This window comes from Takifugu rubripes, chromosome 16 (genome assembly GCF_901000725.2).
Source record: "Takifugu rubripes chromosome 16, fTakRub1.2, whole genome shotgun sequence".
Taxonomy (NCBI): domain Eukaryota; kingdom Metazoa; phylum Chordata; class Actinopteri; order Tetraodontiformes; family Tetraodontidae; genus Takifugu; species Takifugu rubripes.
Window position 1 is genome coordinate 8,620,761 of NC_042300.1, and position 15,491 is coordinate 8,636,251.

The window sequence follows — 15,491 nt, forward strand, 5'->3', positions numbered from 1 at the left end:
GTAAAGACCACAGGTACATTTTAAACTATATAGAACTGTTCACTCTTTTAGGATTGTGTTTTTTTCTTTGCGTTAAGGTTAATTTTTTTTTTTTTTAAGGGAATTTGTAGGCTTTTGATTTTATCAGAAATAACTGAAAAATTAAATATCTAAAATGATTTGGTACAGTTAAACCTATAGAGATAAAGCAGTTTCATATAAATACGGCAGTTTTAGCTGTGTATGAGCAGTGAAGGGAAAACTAGGACAGATAAGAATAATCTGAACGGGCGCGCACATGTCGTTTATCAGTAGCTTCCAGTAGACATGGTGGATTTGTTCCAATACAGTAGGAGCATTTTTTTTTTTAAACGGCTGCAGGTTTCTATTCAGTTAATACGTGTTTTTGCATAACGGCAGGCTTCCACGAACACGAAGGCCCCATTAGGGGCTTCGCTCAGGAGTCCAGCTGCACCTGAACGGAGCTGGAGCTCGACGAGGGCTGAAGAGGCCCTTTCACTCTCCCCCACAAACGCGCTCTTTGACCCGTCGCACAGGCTGCCGATTCATTCTCACCCCCCGCGTGTGTCCACGCAAGAATCCACCAGTGCAAATAAAGGCTCCGACTGTGCCAGAGAGTACTGGGCACGTTGTGCGTGACCCAGGAGACACAGTGACCAAACGGGCCCGGTACAAATCATTGTTTAATAAATCAAACAGAATTTCTGCTTCTCTTTTAGGTACATTATATTGGAAATACTTCTATACATATAAAAGTATGCCGGTGAAGAGAAGCACCCGACAGCTCCGACAGAATATATATTTTCCATATGCATCAAATAAGAAAACAAAGTGGTGAGGATTAGTCTGATTGAAAACTGTGCATTGCAAAGTAAAACTGCATAAATGAAAAAACCCTGGCTTTGCCTCCAACTCATCTCCTTTTGCTTATGATTAACATTGCTGTTGCACCTTCATATTAACCTCCATTGTAAAAAAAAAAACCCAACAAAACAAGCAAACTGGAAGAGAGCAGACCACCAATGCTCAAAAGGAGAAGCCCTACAGAAGAATTCCAATCCTCTCTCTCCTCCTCCAAATGTAAACTGCAGTGTCACAGCGTGCTGGCTCGGGGTTGGGTGGGGCGCCAACTTAGGCAACCGACTGTTCCACACAGCGAGTGGACACGAGTGAGGCAGGAAGGAGGTGGAGCTTCCTGTTAGCCTTACAGGAAATGCAGCAGGACAGTGCCAGCTGAAGACACACTCTCTGCCGACTCCCAAGCTGCACTGCAGATGTTAGTGGTGCTAGCATGACAACAAAAGCACGCCGTCGGCCGAGGGAGACACCGAGTACGGCTCTGCTTCTGACGCCAGCGCGTTCAGAAACTGACAGACGGGAGGGCGGCTTTGGTTTGAGTGTCAGTACGTGAGGTGGAGCCGACACCGATAAACCTACTATGTTTTAACAGAAATGGCAGATGAAACGCACGGGGAGTGATACTGACGTATTAAGAGCTGCAACCCTTGGACAGAGGACCGGGTGTGTGTCAATAATGCTTCGTGTTGTGCCACCATTGCTGGTCTCTACATCAAACGCTGCCGGGCCGGACGAGCCCAGACTCGTTGGCGCGAGCAGCAAAGGAGATGAGGTCCGATAAACAGGAGAAGTGAAATTTAAATTAAATGGAGGCAGAAGAATGCGGCATGAGCGAGATCGGAGCTGGAGCTGGATTCTCTCTTCTTCTGTAGTGGGAGAGGAGACGCAGGTGTCCTCACAACGTCACAAACTGACGGTGTGCGTTCCTCAGCTTCTCAGCAATCTGTCGACAGAGAAGAAAGGCGAATATGACGCGAGCGATCGGGATGGCGGGCGCCAAAACGCCAGAGACGCTCGAGAGGGTCGATCTCAAATATCTTTACCGTCTCGTAAAACTTGACTTGCTCTTCCAGGTACTGCTGCATGACCCTGTTGTAGTCATAGATACGGTTGTTATGGAAGTGGTTCATCTCAGCTGTGGTAGACGGAGAGAAGGGAGGGACCACGTGAACTCAGATATCAGGTTCCAGCAAAGTCCACGGCTCACGTGTTTGAGCGCGCGCTACCTTGTAATGAATAAGACATGGTGCTGACGCGCTTGGCCATGGTGACTTTGTCTTGAGAGGTAATTTTACCGGCGGCCACCAGCTTGTCGCCCTCTTTCACTTTGTCAATGGCCGCCTGTGAAAATTCAGAAAGTTTTAAACAAGTAAAGGAGCTTTTACTGTCACATATTACCAGACTAAGACTTATATTTGTGTCCCTTAAATTGGAAAAATATTGAAATCTGATTTCTATCAACTTTCGTGGAACTATTTCCTGAGGCACCTTATGAACGCCGATGGTGTCTGGGAAGCATCCGAGAAGAGCCTTGTACTCATTGTTGGTCTCCATGAGGAAGTGAAGGTCTTTCTTTGGCTACAGTGAAGAAAAATACACAGGAACACAAAAAAATGAACCTAAAAGAGGAACAGAGTGAGACTCAAACAGGAAATGGCAACCTGATCTGAACATTACATGGAAGAATACACGGAAACGAGACTTCACAGGAGCCATTCCTCCTAGATTTATTTAGATATAAACTTAACCAAAGTGCAAAATAGCTCCCATCTGTAGCATCACAGCTGACAACGGTTCCACAGGAAAAAAAAAAGGCAGCAGTTTGATTTATCGGAGCTGCACAGAACCATCTAAAAGGTCACAGGCAAAGGCTCCCTCAGCTCCAGATACAGCACCAACGGGACGGAGGGTTAAAGGGTTGTTTTAGGGGAAGGATGTAAAAGAACGGCCGCGCGCAGGAAAAGTGCAAAAACACGAGGGCGCGTTTGTTTTTGCCACATAAAAAGACCTTTAAGGAAGCCCAGAAACGCCTCCACCTACCTGCTCTGCCACCAGCTGAGCGATCTCCTCGTACGTCTGGCCGGCCGCGGTCATGGCATCGGTCAAGGTGGACTCACCTGAAGTGGTGGAAACCTTTAGTTAATGGAGGCTTCTGGACCCGCTGCCAGGCTAAAGCTGGCGTGCTCGCCCTACCTTGGTATCCACTGCTGGTGAACACGGTAGACAGGTTCTGGAAGGCTTTTCCGATTCTCTGGTACTCTTTTGGTAAAGCTGGAGAGAAGCAGGAATGAGGCCGTGGCTGGTGAACACTCGTGAGCGCCTGTGCTGTGTCAACTTACGGCCTGTGCATCTTTTCCAGTGCTCATGGCCCACGGTGAGGATCTCTTTCACCCCGTCGTCCATGGCTTTGGTAAACCTGCTGAACTGCTCGCATTTCTGCTCCCTGTCACACCACAAACGGTAAACTGGTGGAGCCAACGTCCCATGTGAGAGGACCTGAGCTCGGTTTGCTTCAACTCACACTTCGTGGGCGCCCAGGTCAGGAGCTTCAGTCTCTATCGTGGAGAAGATCATGACTCCCACCGTCTCATCCTTCTCTGCTTTTCTCTTTCCCGTCTTCCAGTCCTGTCCGGATCAACGGGAATGATATAGTTATTACTCAATGATTCACCGAGGAGTGTGATCATTATAAAAAGAGGAAATGGAGGAGGAAGACGGACCTTCTCATCCTTGTACGTGAGAAACGTCTGGAATACTTCACTGTTGGAGACGACTGGATGCCTGCACATCCTGGTCATCCAGGCCTGCAGTCGCTCCATACGCATCTTTATGAACTCTTCCTCAAATCTTCCTGGAACAGAACAGAACAGAACAGAACGCAGAAGTGTTTTTTTTTTTTAACCCCCTCAGGTTTGTAATTTCACGCCGAGTCAGCTGCTTACCCGTCACTTGTTTGTCTGGTAAAGAGGGGATTGGAATGGCCGAACCAAACTTGTCCAGTAATCTCTCGTACAGCCAGTCAAAGTGCTTGTATCTGTGATTGACTGGTCGGTTTGTGTTCTGCAAATCCAGAACCAGGGAATTACCAACAGACACGGTGGTTTTCTTCCAGAATAGCAAATGTGGGGGCGCAGTTTCACTTCCAGGAGCAGCTGGATACTCACGCTGGGTGTAATCTGGTACTCAATGTAACTCTTGAGACCGTACATCTTGGAGCCTTTCTTGGGATCTGCCACCATGCAGTCCAGCTGAGTTTCCGGGTAGAGCCACACTGGACCGACTTCGCCGATCTGAGCGTTAAATACGAAGTTTAATTAACTGTTGCTGTGTGTTCTAACAAACAGGAGTTCTCTGTACTTAAATCAGGGGGGACAAGCTTGTTGACCTACATAAATCGGCACCCGTTCTTTGCCCTTAGTGAACTGTTTGCATAAGAGGTAGAGCTCTGGACCTGACTTGGAGAACCCCGGAAACCTGCGTGCAGAGAAAAGAGAAGTAGCATTTCAGGAACATGTTGGGGTTTTTTTTAGGTTTAAAACGTGAGCATCAGCGAGTGTTTTGGGCTCCACCTGGCCAGGAGCAACTGGTAAGCTCTCAGTTATTTTATAATGTATGCCCTACACCTCTGGGACTGAAGGAGAGCGTTGGTGACACAGCAAAAGGTGCTGGAACAGGTCAAACGCAGGAACAAAGACAGGATGTGAACAACACAAGATCAAACCGAGAAGAAACGGCTGTGAAAATGTCAAGAGGAAGGAAACACATCTAGTACATTTACTTTAGCTCGAGGAGACTCAGAGGCCCTTCACAGATTGAAGCCACAAACAACTTTCACTGCTCATCACTTTAAGAGCCTTGAAAAGGTGTCAAAGTAGCTTAATTAAAATAAATAAATAAATAAAACCAACAACAAATCCCCATATTTGGAGTCAGAAAAGTTGGAAGAACAGTGTTCTTACTTGTTTAGCGAGATTTTCATGGAGGGGGCGTGAGCGCCCGCCCTCTGGACGGCTCCGCCGTCTCCAGACTCGGACTCGCCGTAGCCGCCGGTGGACTTGGCGTCATCCCACTCGTCATCCCACTCATCGTAATCAGTTCCTGAGGACGGACACAGGCGTGGCCACGGTTTATCACCTCAGAAACAGACGGCATCTGCACTCTCTCTCACAACAAGTCCGCAGATCTCAAGAACATTCCTCCGGTGCATCCGATTAGACCTTCCATTAGATCAGGAAGCAACGGTTCCAGGTTATCATGATGCAACCGCCACACACATGCGCTGGATAAGATTTGTTTCCCATCCAACAAGAATAAGCATTATTTACATGATTTTCAGTCAAGCAGACAGAATTTGTGCATCTGTGCACACAGCAAACTAGTCAGAAAATCCGTGGATTGCTGCTGCATCACACAGCCCGGAATAATTGTGTGTCAGGACACGATAATCTAATAAATGAGATTAACAATGACCTGAGAAACAGTCACCGAGACAACAAAACAGCTGTGTGCATGATGCAGAGCTCTGTTGCGGCTGCCTCCATAGGTGTTAAATACGTTAAACCTGATTGCTGGAAGTGTAAAAAGGTGAAACTAAAAGTAACAGCAACATTTCTACCCTTCTACCTGCTTGAGCAGGCCTGGCTGCGTTCACTCTGAATGTGAAATAACCTGTATTAAATGTAATAATGCCCAGCGTCTGGATAGCACCGTGAGGAATTTTGGTGCTAATTAACTGGTTAATGGAACTGCATGAGTGTTAAAATGAATACAAACCGATAACACACATGCATCTAAAACTGCCAGGAACTACAAGGACAATTTTAGTACCGGCAGACAAAAGCGAGACGACAAATACTGATACCTGCGTAATCAATAAGATAAGGATATGGGTAGATGTCTTTGGGGACAGAAAGAGAGAGGAGATGGAAATAAATCGGCACATCTACTCAACGGTTCCACTTCCTTCAAAAACAAACTGAAGAGCAGCTGAAAAAGCAGGTCTGGCGAATTCAAAAACAGCTCTGGTGAATTTGTGTGAGGCAGAATTTTCCAGCCTGGCAGCAGTTCTGGATTATGACTTCACCGTCCACATGGTGAAGCATCTGCTCAGCCCTGGAACTGTCTGAAAGTCCCATCGCAGATGCTCCAGCATCCCACCGAGGTGGAATTCTCCTTTGGCCCTTTCAGGTAAACAGCTCAGGGGGAAACAGATCTGACGCATGCCAAGACAAAGTGACGTTTATCAGGTTGCAGAGGATGACACAGCACCGCCCCATTAAACAAGTGCTGTTTGTTCGTGAATGACTGTGCTCTGGCTTCTCTTTATCTCAGCCTGAAGGTTTCAGAGCTGTGGTTTTATCATGAGAACCCACAGAGAAGGAGCCAGACAGAGGTTTTTGTGACACCAGAGAGAGCAGCTATTTAAGCTTTTTGAAACCACTCAAATGATCCAACAGCTCAGCAGTGGAGACAAACTCAAATTTACCATCACGACTCACATACCTGGACCCTGGTAGGCCTGCGGGTGGCCCTGGGATACAGAGCCCCAGGGGTCTCCAGCACCCGTCCCTGTCTGGGTGCCCTCTGGATTGGACGCCCAGTTGTTGTTGGAGCCCCCGGAGGGGTCAGAGTTCCACGCAGACCAGGGATCGTTACCGTTGCTAGTCTGGGAGGGACGAGGGAGAAGATCAGTGACAGCAGAAGAGAGGGAACACAGACTCCATTCTAGTTTAACGACAAGAGAAAAAGTACCGAAAACATGCAGACAGACACACACACTCACACACACGATACAGACCGCAGATCTAACGGCAAATTACCCAGAGTGGTTTTGGATATGCCGAGTCCACAAATGCACAAGAGAAAATGCTGCACATACATGCATGTAAATACACACATGCCTGCTGGTGTGAGTGGCCACTCATGCACACGCAAAACCATTCACAAATGCTGCTGGAGGCCGATCTTATGGAACGCCCCATCTGACCCGGTTCAGGGGTGGAAAGAAGGTAAAACTCCACTCCTGTCGGACTCGTTTGAAGCTCTCCAGAGGAACCAGAAGTATCACAACAGCAGTGAGCAACCAAATACCTTTTTTCAGCATTATGCAATGGCATCGGAAAGTTAATTATTAAATTCAGATCATCGTTTACGGGAAATGTCGGTGTTCCGGTCTGATGATTCTATGTGAAGAGTCAAAATCACCCACTAATCTTTCGGTTCACATCGTGCTGATTGACATTAAAGATCAGGAGTGTGGGGGCTGATTGTTGCCATTTGAATGTGCACGGTGATGTCAGGTGCAGTGAGTGGGTGACATGCTGTGGGGGAGCGGGGGGGAGATTTGCCACCGCAGACAAATGAGAAAGGAGGGGGCGGGGCAGATAACGGCTCACGGTGGAGAGCCGGGGTTTGATGACACCGGCGTCACCCACCACACCCCCGCCGGCGGTTACCTCATCTGGGGACGAAAGGTAGGGGGAGACGGGGGTGTCAGGGGTGTCCGGTTGGGGAATAAAGACCTCAGTATCCACCTTGAAGGGGGGGAAGAAGGTGACATCATCACAAAGTGCCAGCAGTGAAGGCCAACATTTGGCGAGGGGATGGGTTAAAGTGATCCTGGATACACGTAGTCGTGTGTGTCTGAGGGGGCACGAGTGAAATAAAGAAGAGGGGGGGGGGGGGGACGGTGATGCATGTTCCGATGTGACACATGCACTTCATTCATACCAACAGTGAACAGTGCACAGCTGTTCCTCTCTGCTAACGTCTCTCTCTGTGCCTCGTGCGCCTCATTTACTGGCACTCATCTCTTCAGTAATGAATTAAACGAGCTTGACACAAAGATCTTTGGCAACAGCAGGTCTCACTTCTGCATCTGCACTTCAAACCTCACTAGAACTAAACCCTCAACTTCTGCTTTTGGCTCGCTACGCTACACCATCAAAACAATTACAACAAATCAGGAAGATGGCAGATTTATTTTAAATTAAGCTAATAAATGATTCCATACTTCTTTATATGCGCCAGACAGAAAATGTCCCCTGCGTAAACAAGATTCTGCGAACGAAGGTCAGCAAAGGTCACAGGTCACATTACCTGGTTTTGTGGCGGTGCTGATGGGGGAGCATATGCATCAAAGATGGACAGGTCCTGAGAGGCAATATTTGCTGCACCCGGAGTTGGTGCTGTGAACCCTGCTGCTGTGAACGGCTTACCGACCTACAGTTCAGAATCAGAACCAGAGGGAAACAAAACTTTGCCTTAAAATATGAAGATAAACGCTGAGTGATGGCAAAATGAAACGTCTGAACTACAGCGAGTCCTCATCAGTAGCTGGAAGGTTAAAATAAAAGGCCTAACACACACGTGTCTGTGAGCTTGTTTACTGAATCAGGCGGAGAAAGAACCCGGTTCTCTTTTCTAAACACAGAAGGTTGTTTAGAGCCGAGCTAAACTGTGTTAGGGATTCCGCAGACTTTGAATCAAACTCTCTGTGCCTCTTTCCAAGAGTCTTTAGGGTGAATCATAACCTGAAGAAAAACAAGTCAAAGACAAAAGTCCTAATCAGCAAAACCGGTGGAAGAGGAACATCCTGTTGTGATTTCAGCACCCAGTACGTGAGAGTACCACAGTGCTCAACTCAGGCCTCTCAGCAAATGGAGACATTAAGGGAATTAAATGCTGTGGGAAGTCAGAGGTAACCGTCTGTGTTGTTACAGGTCTTTCTTACCTCAACGTAGTCCTCTGGAACTAATCCAACATCCCCTCTCGAGTTCTGCGCTTCAATCCAGCCACCTCCAACATTCTGTAAGAACAAACCGCAGTGGGACTGAGAGCAGGCGGCTGGCAGAGAACAGCAGAATGGACAGATGAAGCTATTCAGCGTTCAGGTTTTTGATTGACTCAACCGCAGCCAACAAGGTGAACAACGATTCACCACTTTGAACTTGGTTTAAATATTTGTGGAGGAAACCAGAGCAGATGAAAACACCTCAGAAGCCCTGACATCTACTGTAAATTCAACATCAAGTTTATTTTGTGAATAAAAACATTCTGTTTTCCAGAAGAACACCAGCCCCTCATTGGATTAAGACAGAACTAGATTAGGAAAGTATGTAGGTCAGCAAACAGTGAGTGACCTTTGAGCCACTGGCGACTGACTGCAATGACATCATGTTTGCAAACTTCCGCCCTTTCTTTCTCTCCGTGTCCTTGTGTCATTTAGAGAGAATCTTGGATCATGTGGGTTTTTTAAAAATAAAAAACACGTTTTTAATGACTAAGTGCGTTTATTTAAGTATGCATATCCTCTGTAAACCTAGAGAAGTAAAAGAGAATGTAAATTAGCCTGTGTTGACATCTCTAGGCTGTAACAAAACAGGACGTAGCATCAGAAGAGCTGCCAAAGCATCTCGGCTCAGCTAGACTTTGAGAAATGGAAGCTTATCACCAGGAAATGTGTTTTGGCCTAAAAACAGGAAGAAAATATCAGAACAGACAGACAGATGAAGGCTGCACCATGGCAACTCCAGTATCTCCATCCAGGAGGCTGTGGCAACATGTTGTCCATCAATGGCTCATGTCAGCAGCCCCTTGTGAGTTCAAGGTTTGGATGAGTTCCGGGATAAACACTCACCTGATTGGTAATAGTGACCGTCTCGCCTTCTTTCACCGTTAACTCATTGTTCCCAGGCTCAGCAGTGAAGTCATATAACACTTGTGCCTTTGCAAAGACAAGTGACAAGAACAAACAAATGATTAATAAAATCAGAGAAATTATACTCATTTGACCTCTATTTCAAACACAGGTGCAACTGCAGAAACAGTGGTGTCATTAGTGTTGTGACGTTGGCGGAGGGAAAATAGAGCAGAGATAAACAGGCAGAACTAGTTCTTCTAGCTAGATTATGCTGACTTGTAACGAAGGACAAGCATAAACCGAAAACAAACCGAGGCTGTTTTGATGAACCCCGTCTTTTTCTATTTTGTAATTTTGACTTAATGGTGTTTTTACTTCCATAATTTTCTCTTTCCTTCTATTGTGAAACGTAGAAACAATCACAAGTTAACCATACAATTCCACAGAAACTGAGTGTCTCTGTGGCTCACCAGCCCTAATTAATGCCTAATACCCCTCCATCACCTCTGGTATGAATGTGAGTGTGCACATGTGTGTGCGTGTGTGTTCATTTTGCTTGGTGTGCTTTGCAAAAGTGTTTTGTTGTCAATATCTTAGTTGGTGACTGTGGGTGAAGTTAATATCATTGATTTAGAAGTCAGTGGCAAATCAATGCAACATGTTGCCTTGCATAAAAACCCCTCTGATCTTTGAAAAATGGGGGTCTGTTAATGTATAACAGATGAATTGAGTGTGTGCTGAATGTGGTTAAACCCATTTATGTTTAGGTTTACCAACAACCTCAATCTGTGTGTGTTTGTGTGTTTTAACCATGCGCTAATATTAGTACAAAGCATTACCATACTTAAACAGCTAAAAGTGCTAACTGCTAAGGTCAATTCTGCACCTCAGCGAAGTGCTTCCCAAAACAATAACTACATTTCCCATAATGCCACTGAAGCCCAAACGACCCACACTGGAGAGGTAGTAAAATGTCACAAGACACGAATGAGAAACATTTTCCATGTAAAAAAAAAAAAACTTCACATTTAACAACTACAAATGTCCACTACTTCTTCAGTATACATAACTAAACCCGAGTCTATAAAAATGTTGTAGACGCTCGTCATGTAGTTTATCGAGTGAAGAGCTCATTTGAAGACCAGTAAACTTCGTCTCCAGCGTTCGTTATTCTCCAAACAGCTGTCGTCAGGAGGATCCTGTCAAAGTAATACACGCAAACTAGCATAAAATAAACCTGAAACGAGGATCGATCTCACCTTTACTGCCATTGTCAAAGCTTTGATTAATCATTCCAAACACGGGCCCTGCGGTTTTCTGGGTCTCTCCTCCTCAGCTGGACATTTCCCCCCGCTGCTTCTCAGCTAAAAGCGAAGGAAACACGGCAAATCCTCCCGCTGCTTTCTTCCGCGAGTCACTCACGTTTAAAACACTTGGCTACATAAAACGTATAAAACTCGAATGCTGGGGTAAAAAGACGACGGTTCGGGACGCGCACTATTCCCAGAGACACTCCAAGTTTGAACGGCACACGGAGCTGCTGACAGCGCGGAGGGAGTGACCTGCACGGCGGGGAGAACCGGAAAGGTGGTGTCGGTCGGGAGGGCCGAGCGAGGCCTTCAGATAAAGCCCAACTCTAAATATTAGTCACGAAATGACTCAGACATAGGCAGCCACTAAACCGAAACAGTCGTGAGCGAATAATCAAAACAATTTCAAATCATATTCAAATTTTAATGGTAATGGTAGTTTTGTTGTTTCGGAAAAGAGTAGAGTGTTAATATTTTGTCATGGCACACACAAGGAAAATAATGTGTTTACATCAAAGATGCAAAATCGTATTTAAAAAAAAGAAAAATACGCGTTCATTAAAAAAAAAAAAGACCGGATGCCGCTTTGGCGCGTCGAGGGCGACATCTGCAGGCAACCGAGTGCTATTACACCAGTGCTGAGGTCTTTTGGAGCTGAGAATGAAAACAAAACTCTGTTTCTGCACATATGATCATCAAAATACTGTAAATAGGCCGAAATAGAACACAGCCACGAAAAAATCCTATTAAAAATTGTTTCAAATAGCAAAAATACCATGAAATGTAAGACGTACACAGACACTGTAATAAGTGAAAATTATAACTGAGCAAATGATTATAAAAAAACGCATATATTTGATAAGGAAGCTAAAGAGCTGCAGACCCTCTTTTGTTGATGGCTGGTGAAGTCTGTATGACTATGCATATTTTGTTATCACCTGAGCCCATCCAGCAGTGCAGGTGTGTGGAAGGAAGGGGGGAGGGAACATTTCTCAGCGCTCGAGCTCAGTCTGAATGCCTGCAGCTTCACAGACACATCATGGCCTCTCTGCTTCCTCTCATCTTCATGTTTCTCTGGACTCAAAGAGCACAGATGTCAGAACCTCCTGACCTTCGCTTTATGGAGTACCTGGACCAGGACCGTCTGGTGTGTCTGAGTTGGGGCTTTGATAATCACCAAGGGAACATTACATTCGAGCTGGTGGTCAACACAACAGGCTGGGTGGGCTTTGGCTTCAGTCCTAATGGCGGGATGAAGGGCTCTGATATCGTCATCGGGGGAATCGGACCAACTGGAAACTACTTCGCAGTAAGACAATATCAGAAAAAGTGCATGTGTAGCAGCTTGTGTTGCTACAGGCTTTAAAGCATTGTGTTTTCATGCTTTAGGACTATCACGCCACGGGGAAATCCATGCCTGTGGTGGACAAACTGCAGAGTTACACCCTCCTTTCTCTGGAAGAGTCTGATGGTCAGACCAGGATGAGCTTTAGGAGGCCGATCCAGTCGTGTGATGACCAAGACTTCCATATCAGAGTGAGATGATAGGCGGACACTTGCATGAACTTGAGTTTTACCATATGAACGAGCCGTGTTTAGCAACAAGCTGATTATTCTACATGTGTTACTGCTGTGGACACAAAATGTTCCAGAACTAATCACAATCCAACTTTGTGGCTTTACACCACTGGGCTTTAACCTGAACTGCAGCTGGTTCATTTTTCTCCGTGCTTCAGTATTTTCAACGCTATAGAATCTTTATTTCTCCTCAAAGCTCAGGTTTCCTGCCTGTGCTCATATGATCCTCCCTTTTATTCACTCTTATTGTCTGGTTCACCTAAATGTTCCGATGGCGAAAACAACAGAAAAGGACAAAAAGATTTGTTTTACGTAACTGGAAAAACAGGGTTTTTTTATTTTTATGGGAAGCTGAAGCAATTCAAAGTGCACAGAAATGTTCTTAATGATAAGAGATCAAAAATCGTGCATTAAAATGCAGAGTAACTGATTTCTAGCGCTTTTTTTCTGTAAACCTGAACCTCCACTTGCCTTTTTCTCCCATTTTTCGCAATTTCTTTTAAACCTTTTGGTCTGTTTCGAAGGCGCAGCCGGTTAAACTCATCTATGCCTTCGGGCTGACAGATGACATCGGCTACCATCGTACCCACAGGGGCACCAGAGAGGTCAACCTGCTGAACTACAGCCCCAGGGCGGCGGCCTCCAACAGCTCCGACCACTTCAGTGTCACAGTGGAGCAGGTACGAATAATAAGACATCTGTGATCCACTCTCACCTCGCTTCATTCATTCTCTCTTCTTTTTCAGATCACCGTTCCCGCCATTCACACCTACTACCACTGTAAAATCATGCCGTTACCCACCTTCAACACAAAACATCACATTTATTTGGTATTATAGATAATCCGTGATCTCCAAACCACCGAGTTTCCTGTTTGGACCCGTTTTATTCCTTCTCTTTTCCCCTCAGGTGGAGCCAGACATTGAGCACCACGACCTGGTCCACCACATGCTGCTGTACCGCTGCCCCTCCTACGTGACCGAGGTGTCCGACGGGCAGTGCTACAGGGGGGGCATGGGGGACGCCTGCTTCGCTGTGGTGGCTGCGTGGGGAATAGGGGGAAGGGTAAGAGAAGGTCCATCTCCAGGCGGTTCCGTTTGTGGAGCTGCCGTCTCAAGGGTTTTCTTTAACTGTCAACAGGCGTACCAGCTTCCAGAAAACACAGGTATTCCCATCGGAGGCGAGGACCATGACGTGCTTTATAGGCTGGAAATCCACTACAACAATCCGAACAAGGAAGCAGGTCGGCGCGATTCCGCATTATTAGCATTGGAGAAGGAAAGCAGCAGATTCTGGACTGGATCGTGTTGTGTGCAGACAGGACAGACAGCTCAGGACTGAGGCTCCACCACAGGCCCGCCCAGCCTGGGCAGCACGACGTGGGCACGCTGACCACGGGGGTGCAGCCTGGCTATGTGGACTACAACATCCCACCCAAGGCTGCCCACTTCCACACGTATGGCGTCTGCAACACCACCGTCTTTCCTCAGGTCTGGGATGGATCTCAGAGGAGAGCCGATTTTAAAAGCCCACCGAGTGTTGACGGTCTTTTTCCCCCACCTGACAGCACGTGAAGCCCATACCTGATCTTCAGGTGTTTGCCGTATTGCCACACACCCACTTAGTGGGGAGGGAGGTCCGAGCCGCCCACTACAGGTGGGAAAGCTGTGCGTCAGAGATAAACCGACCGGTTTCCAGTTCTCAGCGATGGATTTGTGACCTTTTCTGCAGGAATGGCGAGCAAATCGACTTCATCTTTGTGGAGGAAAACTACAACTTTGAGATGCAGCAGGCGCACCATTTGGGAAACGTCAGGACCATCAAGCAGGTGGATCCCAACCGCGTCCACAGCTGCATTTTATCCCACATTTGTCCGGCCGTGATGTGGTTTCATTCATCTGAAAGACTGAAATGTGGGCAGTTTGTGACCTTTTCTTGAATTCCAGGGTGATGAAATTGCAGTAGAATGCACCTACAGCACGACCAATCGCAGCAGGGTCACCAAGGTAAAGGCTTCAAACACCGGATTTATGTTTAGGAGCATCATCATCACCATCACCATCATCATCACCATCATCATCATTATCTCCATAATCTGTTGTGTCTTCACCCCTCCAGATGGGCTTGGCCACCACTGAGGAGATGTGCCTGGCCTTCCTGCTCTACTACCCTCTGATCGAGGTCACCTCGTGCGTCAGCCGTCCAAACACCACACACCCGCTGATGAGCACGAGCGACTGGTTCGCTCTGCACCAACTGCACAATAAATCCATCCCTCGCGCCATCGCGGCCTCGCGTTAACGCTTGTTTCTAACAGGATCTTCAATGGGAATTCCTCAGACCAGGATGAAATTGCCAGCTACGAGGAGCAGATGAAGACCTTACCTCAGATCCAGGCTGCCTCTGACGACAACGTAAGTAACAGCCGAAGAGGTCACACCTGTTCAGGACTTATAGTAATATAGTAATCCCCAAAAAGCACTTGGGTGAAATAAGTTCCCAGTTAATTTTTATCTCAAACTTCGGTCATGTGTTTGGTGCTGCACTTTATTTTGTCAAATGATCTTTCAGAACGTTGAATTGGTTTCCTTGTTTTCCACAGTTCGGGTTTTCAGTGTACGAAAACGGCTTCATCAGGGAAATGATGAAAACGCCTACTGTCACGTGTGCGGACAACGTTCCTCCCGCTAACGGCTCAAACGTGCTGCGTACTTCCTGCATCCTGAGCCCATCAGGGATCATACTTTTGCTTTTCTGGATCACATCGATTTAACGGTTTCAGGGATCCAAAGTAGTGCAATCGTAACCAACAACCCCTGATGCTTAAAGAGGCTTCTCTACATTATCCTTTGCTAATCAATAGCCATAATATTTGTGCTTACACTGTATGTAAGCTTGCAATGCCATATGATGAGAATTAAGTAGTCTAATTAACTTAACCTAATATTAATCATAATTCCTATCTTGATTTCTATATATGATACAAGGTGTATTTTAATTTGCACCTACTTCTACATTGATACTAATTGTAATGCTAGTTTTTAATGTTGGTGACTTAAAGAGAAACTGTTATGAATATTCAATAAAACATATAAAAACACCTA

The 15,491-nt window shown here is 46.3% G+C and overlaps 2 protein-coding genes across 4 annotated transcripts; one reads left to right on the plus strand and one right to left on the minus strand.

Annotated features, from left to right (window-relative positions):
• Positions 1-665: 665 nt before the first annotated feature.
• Positions 666-11,107, minus strand: snx9b (sorting nexin 9b). 2 transcript variants are annotated; one of them, XM_029849152.1, is made up of 19 exons: positions 10,759-11,107; positions 9,497-9,583; positions 8,591-8,665; positions 7,957-8,079; positions 7,314-7,391; positions 6,361-6,523; positions 4,818-4,956; positions 4,248-4,332; positions 4,023-4,148; positions 3,801-3,918; positions 3,579-3,709; positions 3,380-3,483; positions 3,198-3,301; positions 3,052-3,129; positions 2,899-2,975; positions 2,347-2,436; positions 2,085-2,199; positions 1,902-1,993; positions 666-1,801 (listed from the first exon to the last, which is right to left on the minus strand). In XM_029849152.1, the coding sequence occupies exons 1-19, from the start codon at positions 10,768-10,770 to the stop codon at positions 1,754-1,756; spliced, it is 1,845 nt and encodes a 614-aa protein (XP_029705012.1). In that variant the 5' UTR covers positions 10,771-11,107; the 3' UTR covers positions 666-1,753. The 2 variants fall into 2 exon arrangements, with proteins under 2 accessions (XP_029705012.1, XP_003971722.1); XM_003971673.3 differs by lacking the exon at positions 7,314-7,391 and having other exon boundaries at positions 10,759-11,104.
• Positions 10,548-15,469, plus strand: moxd1l (monooxygenase, DBH-like 1, like). Of its 2 annotated transcripts, XM_003971724.3 has the most exons (14): positions 10,548-10,706; positions 11,896-12,118; positions 12,199-12,345; positions 12,912-13,067; positions 13,134-13,217; positions 13,297-13,452; positions 13,528-13,630; positions 13,705-13,877; positions 13,955-14,043; positions 14,119-14,215; positions 14,334-14,393; positions 14,506-14,627; positions 14,705-14,801; positions 14,990-15,469. In XM_003971724.3, the coding sequence occupies exons 2-14, from the start codon at positions 11,903-11,905 to the stop codon at positions 15,158-15,160; spliced, it is 1,671 nt and encodes a 556-aa protein (XP_003971773.2). In that variant the 5' UTR covers positions 10,548-10,706; positions 11,896-11,902; the 3' UTR covers positions 15,161-15,469. The 2 variants fall into 2 exon arrangements, with proteins under 2 accessions (XP_003971773.2, XP_029705011.1); XM_029849151.1 differs by lacking the exon at positions 10,548-10,706 and having other exon boundaries at positions 11,798-12,118.
• Positions 15,470-15,491: the final 22 nt, after the last annotated feature.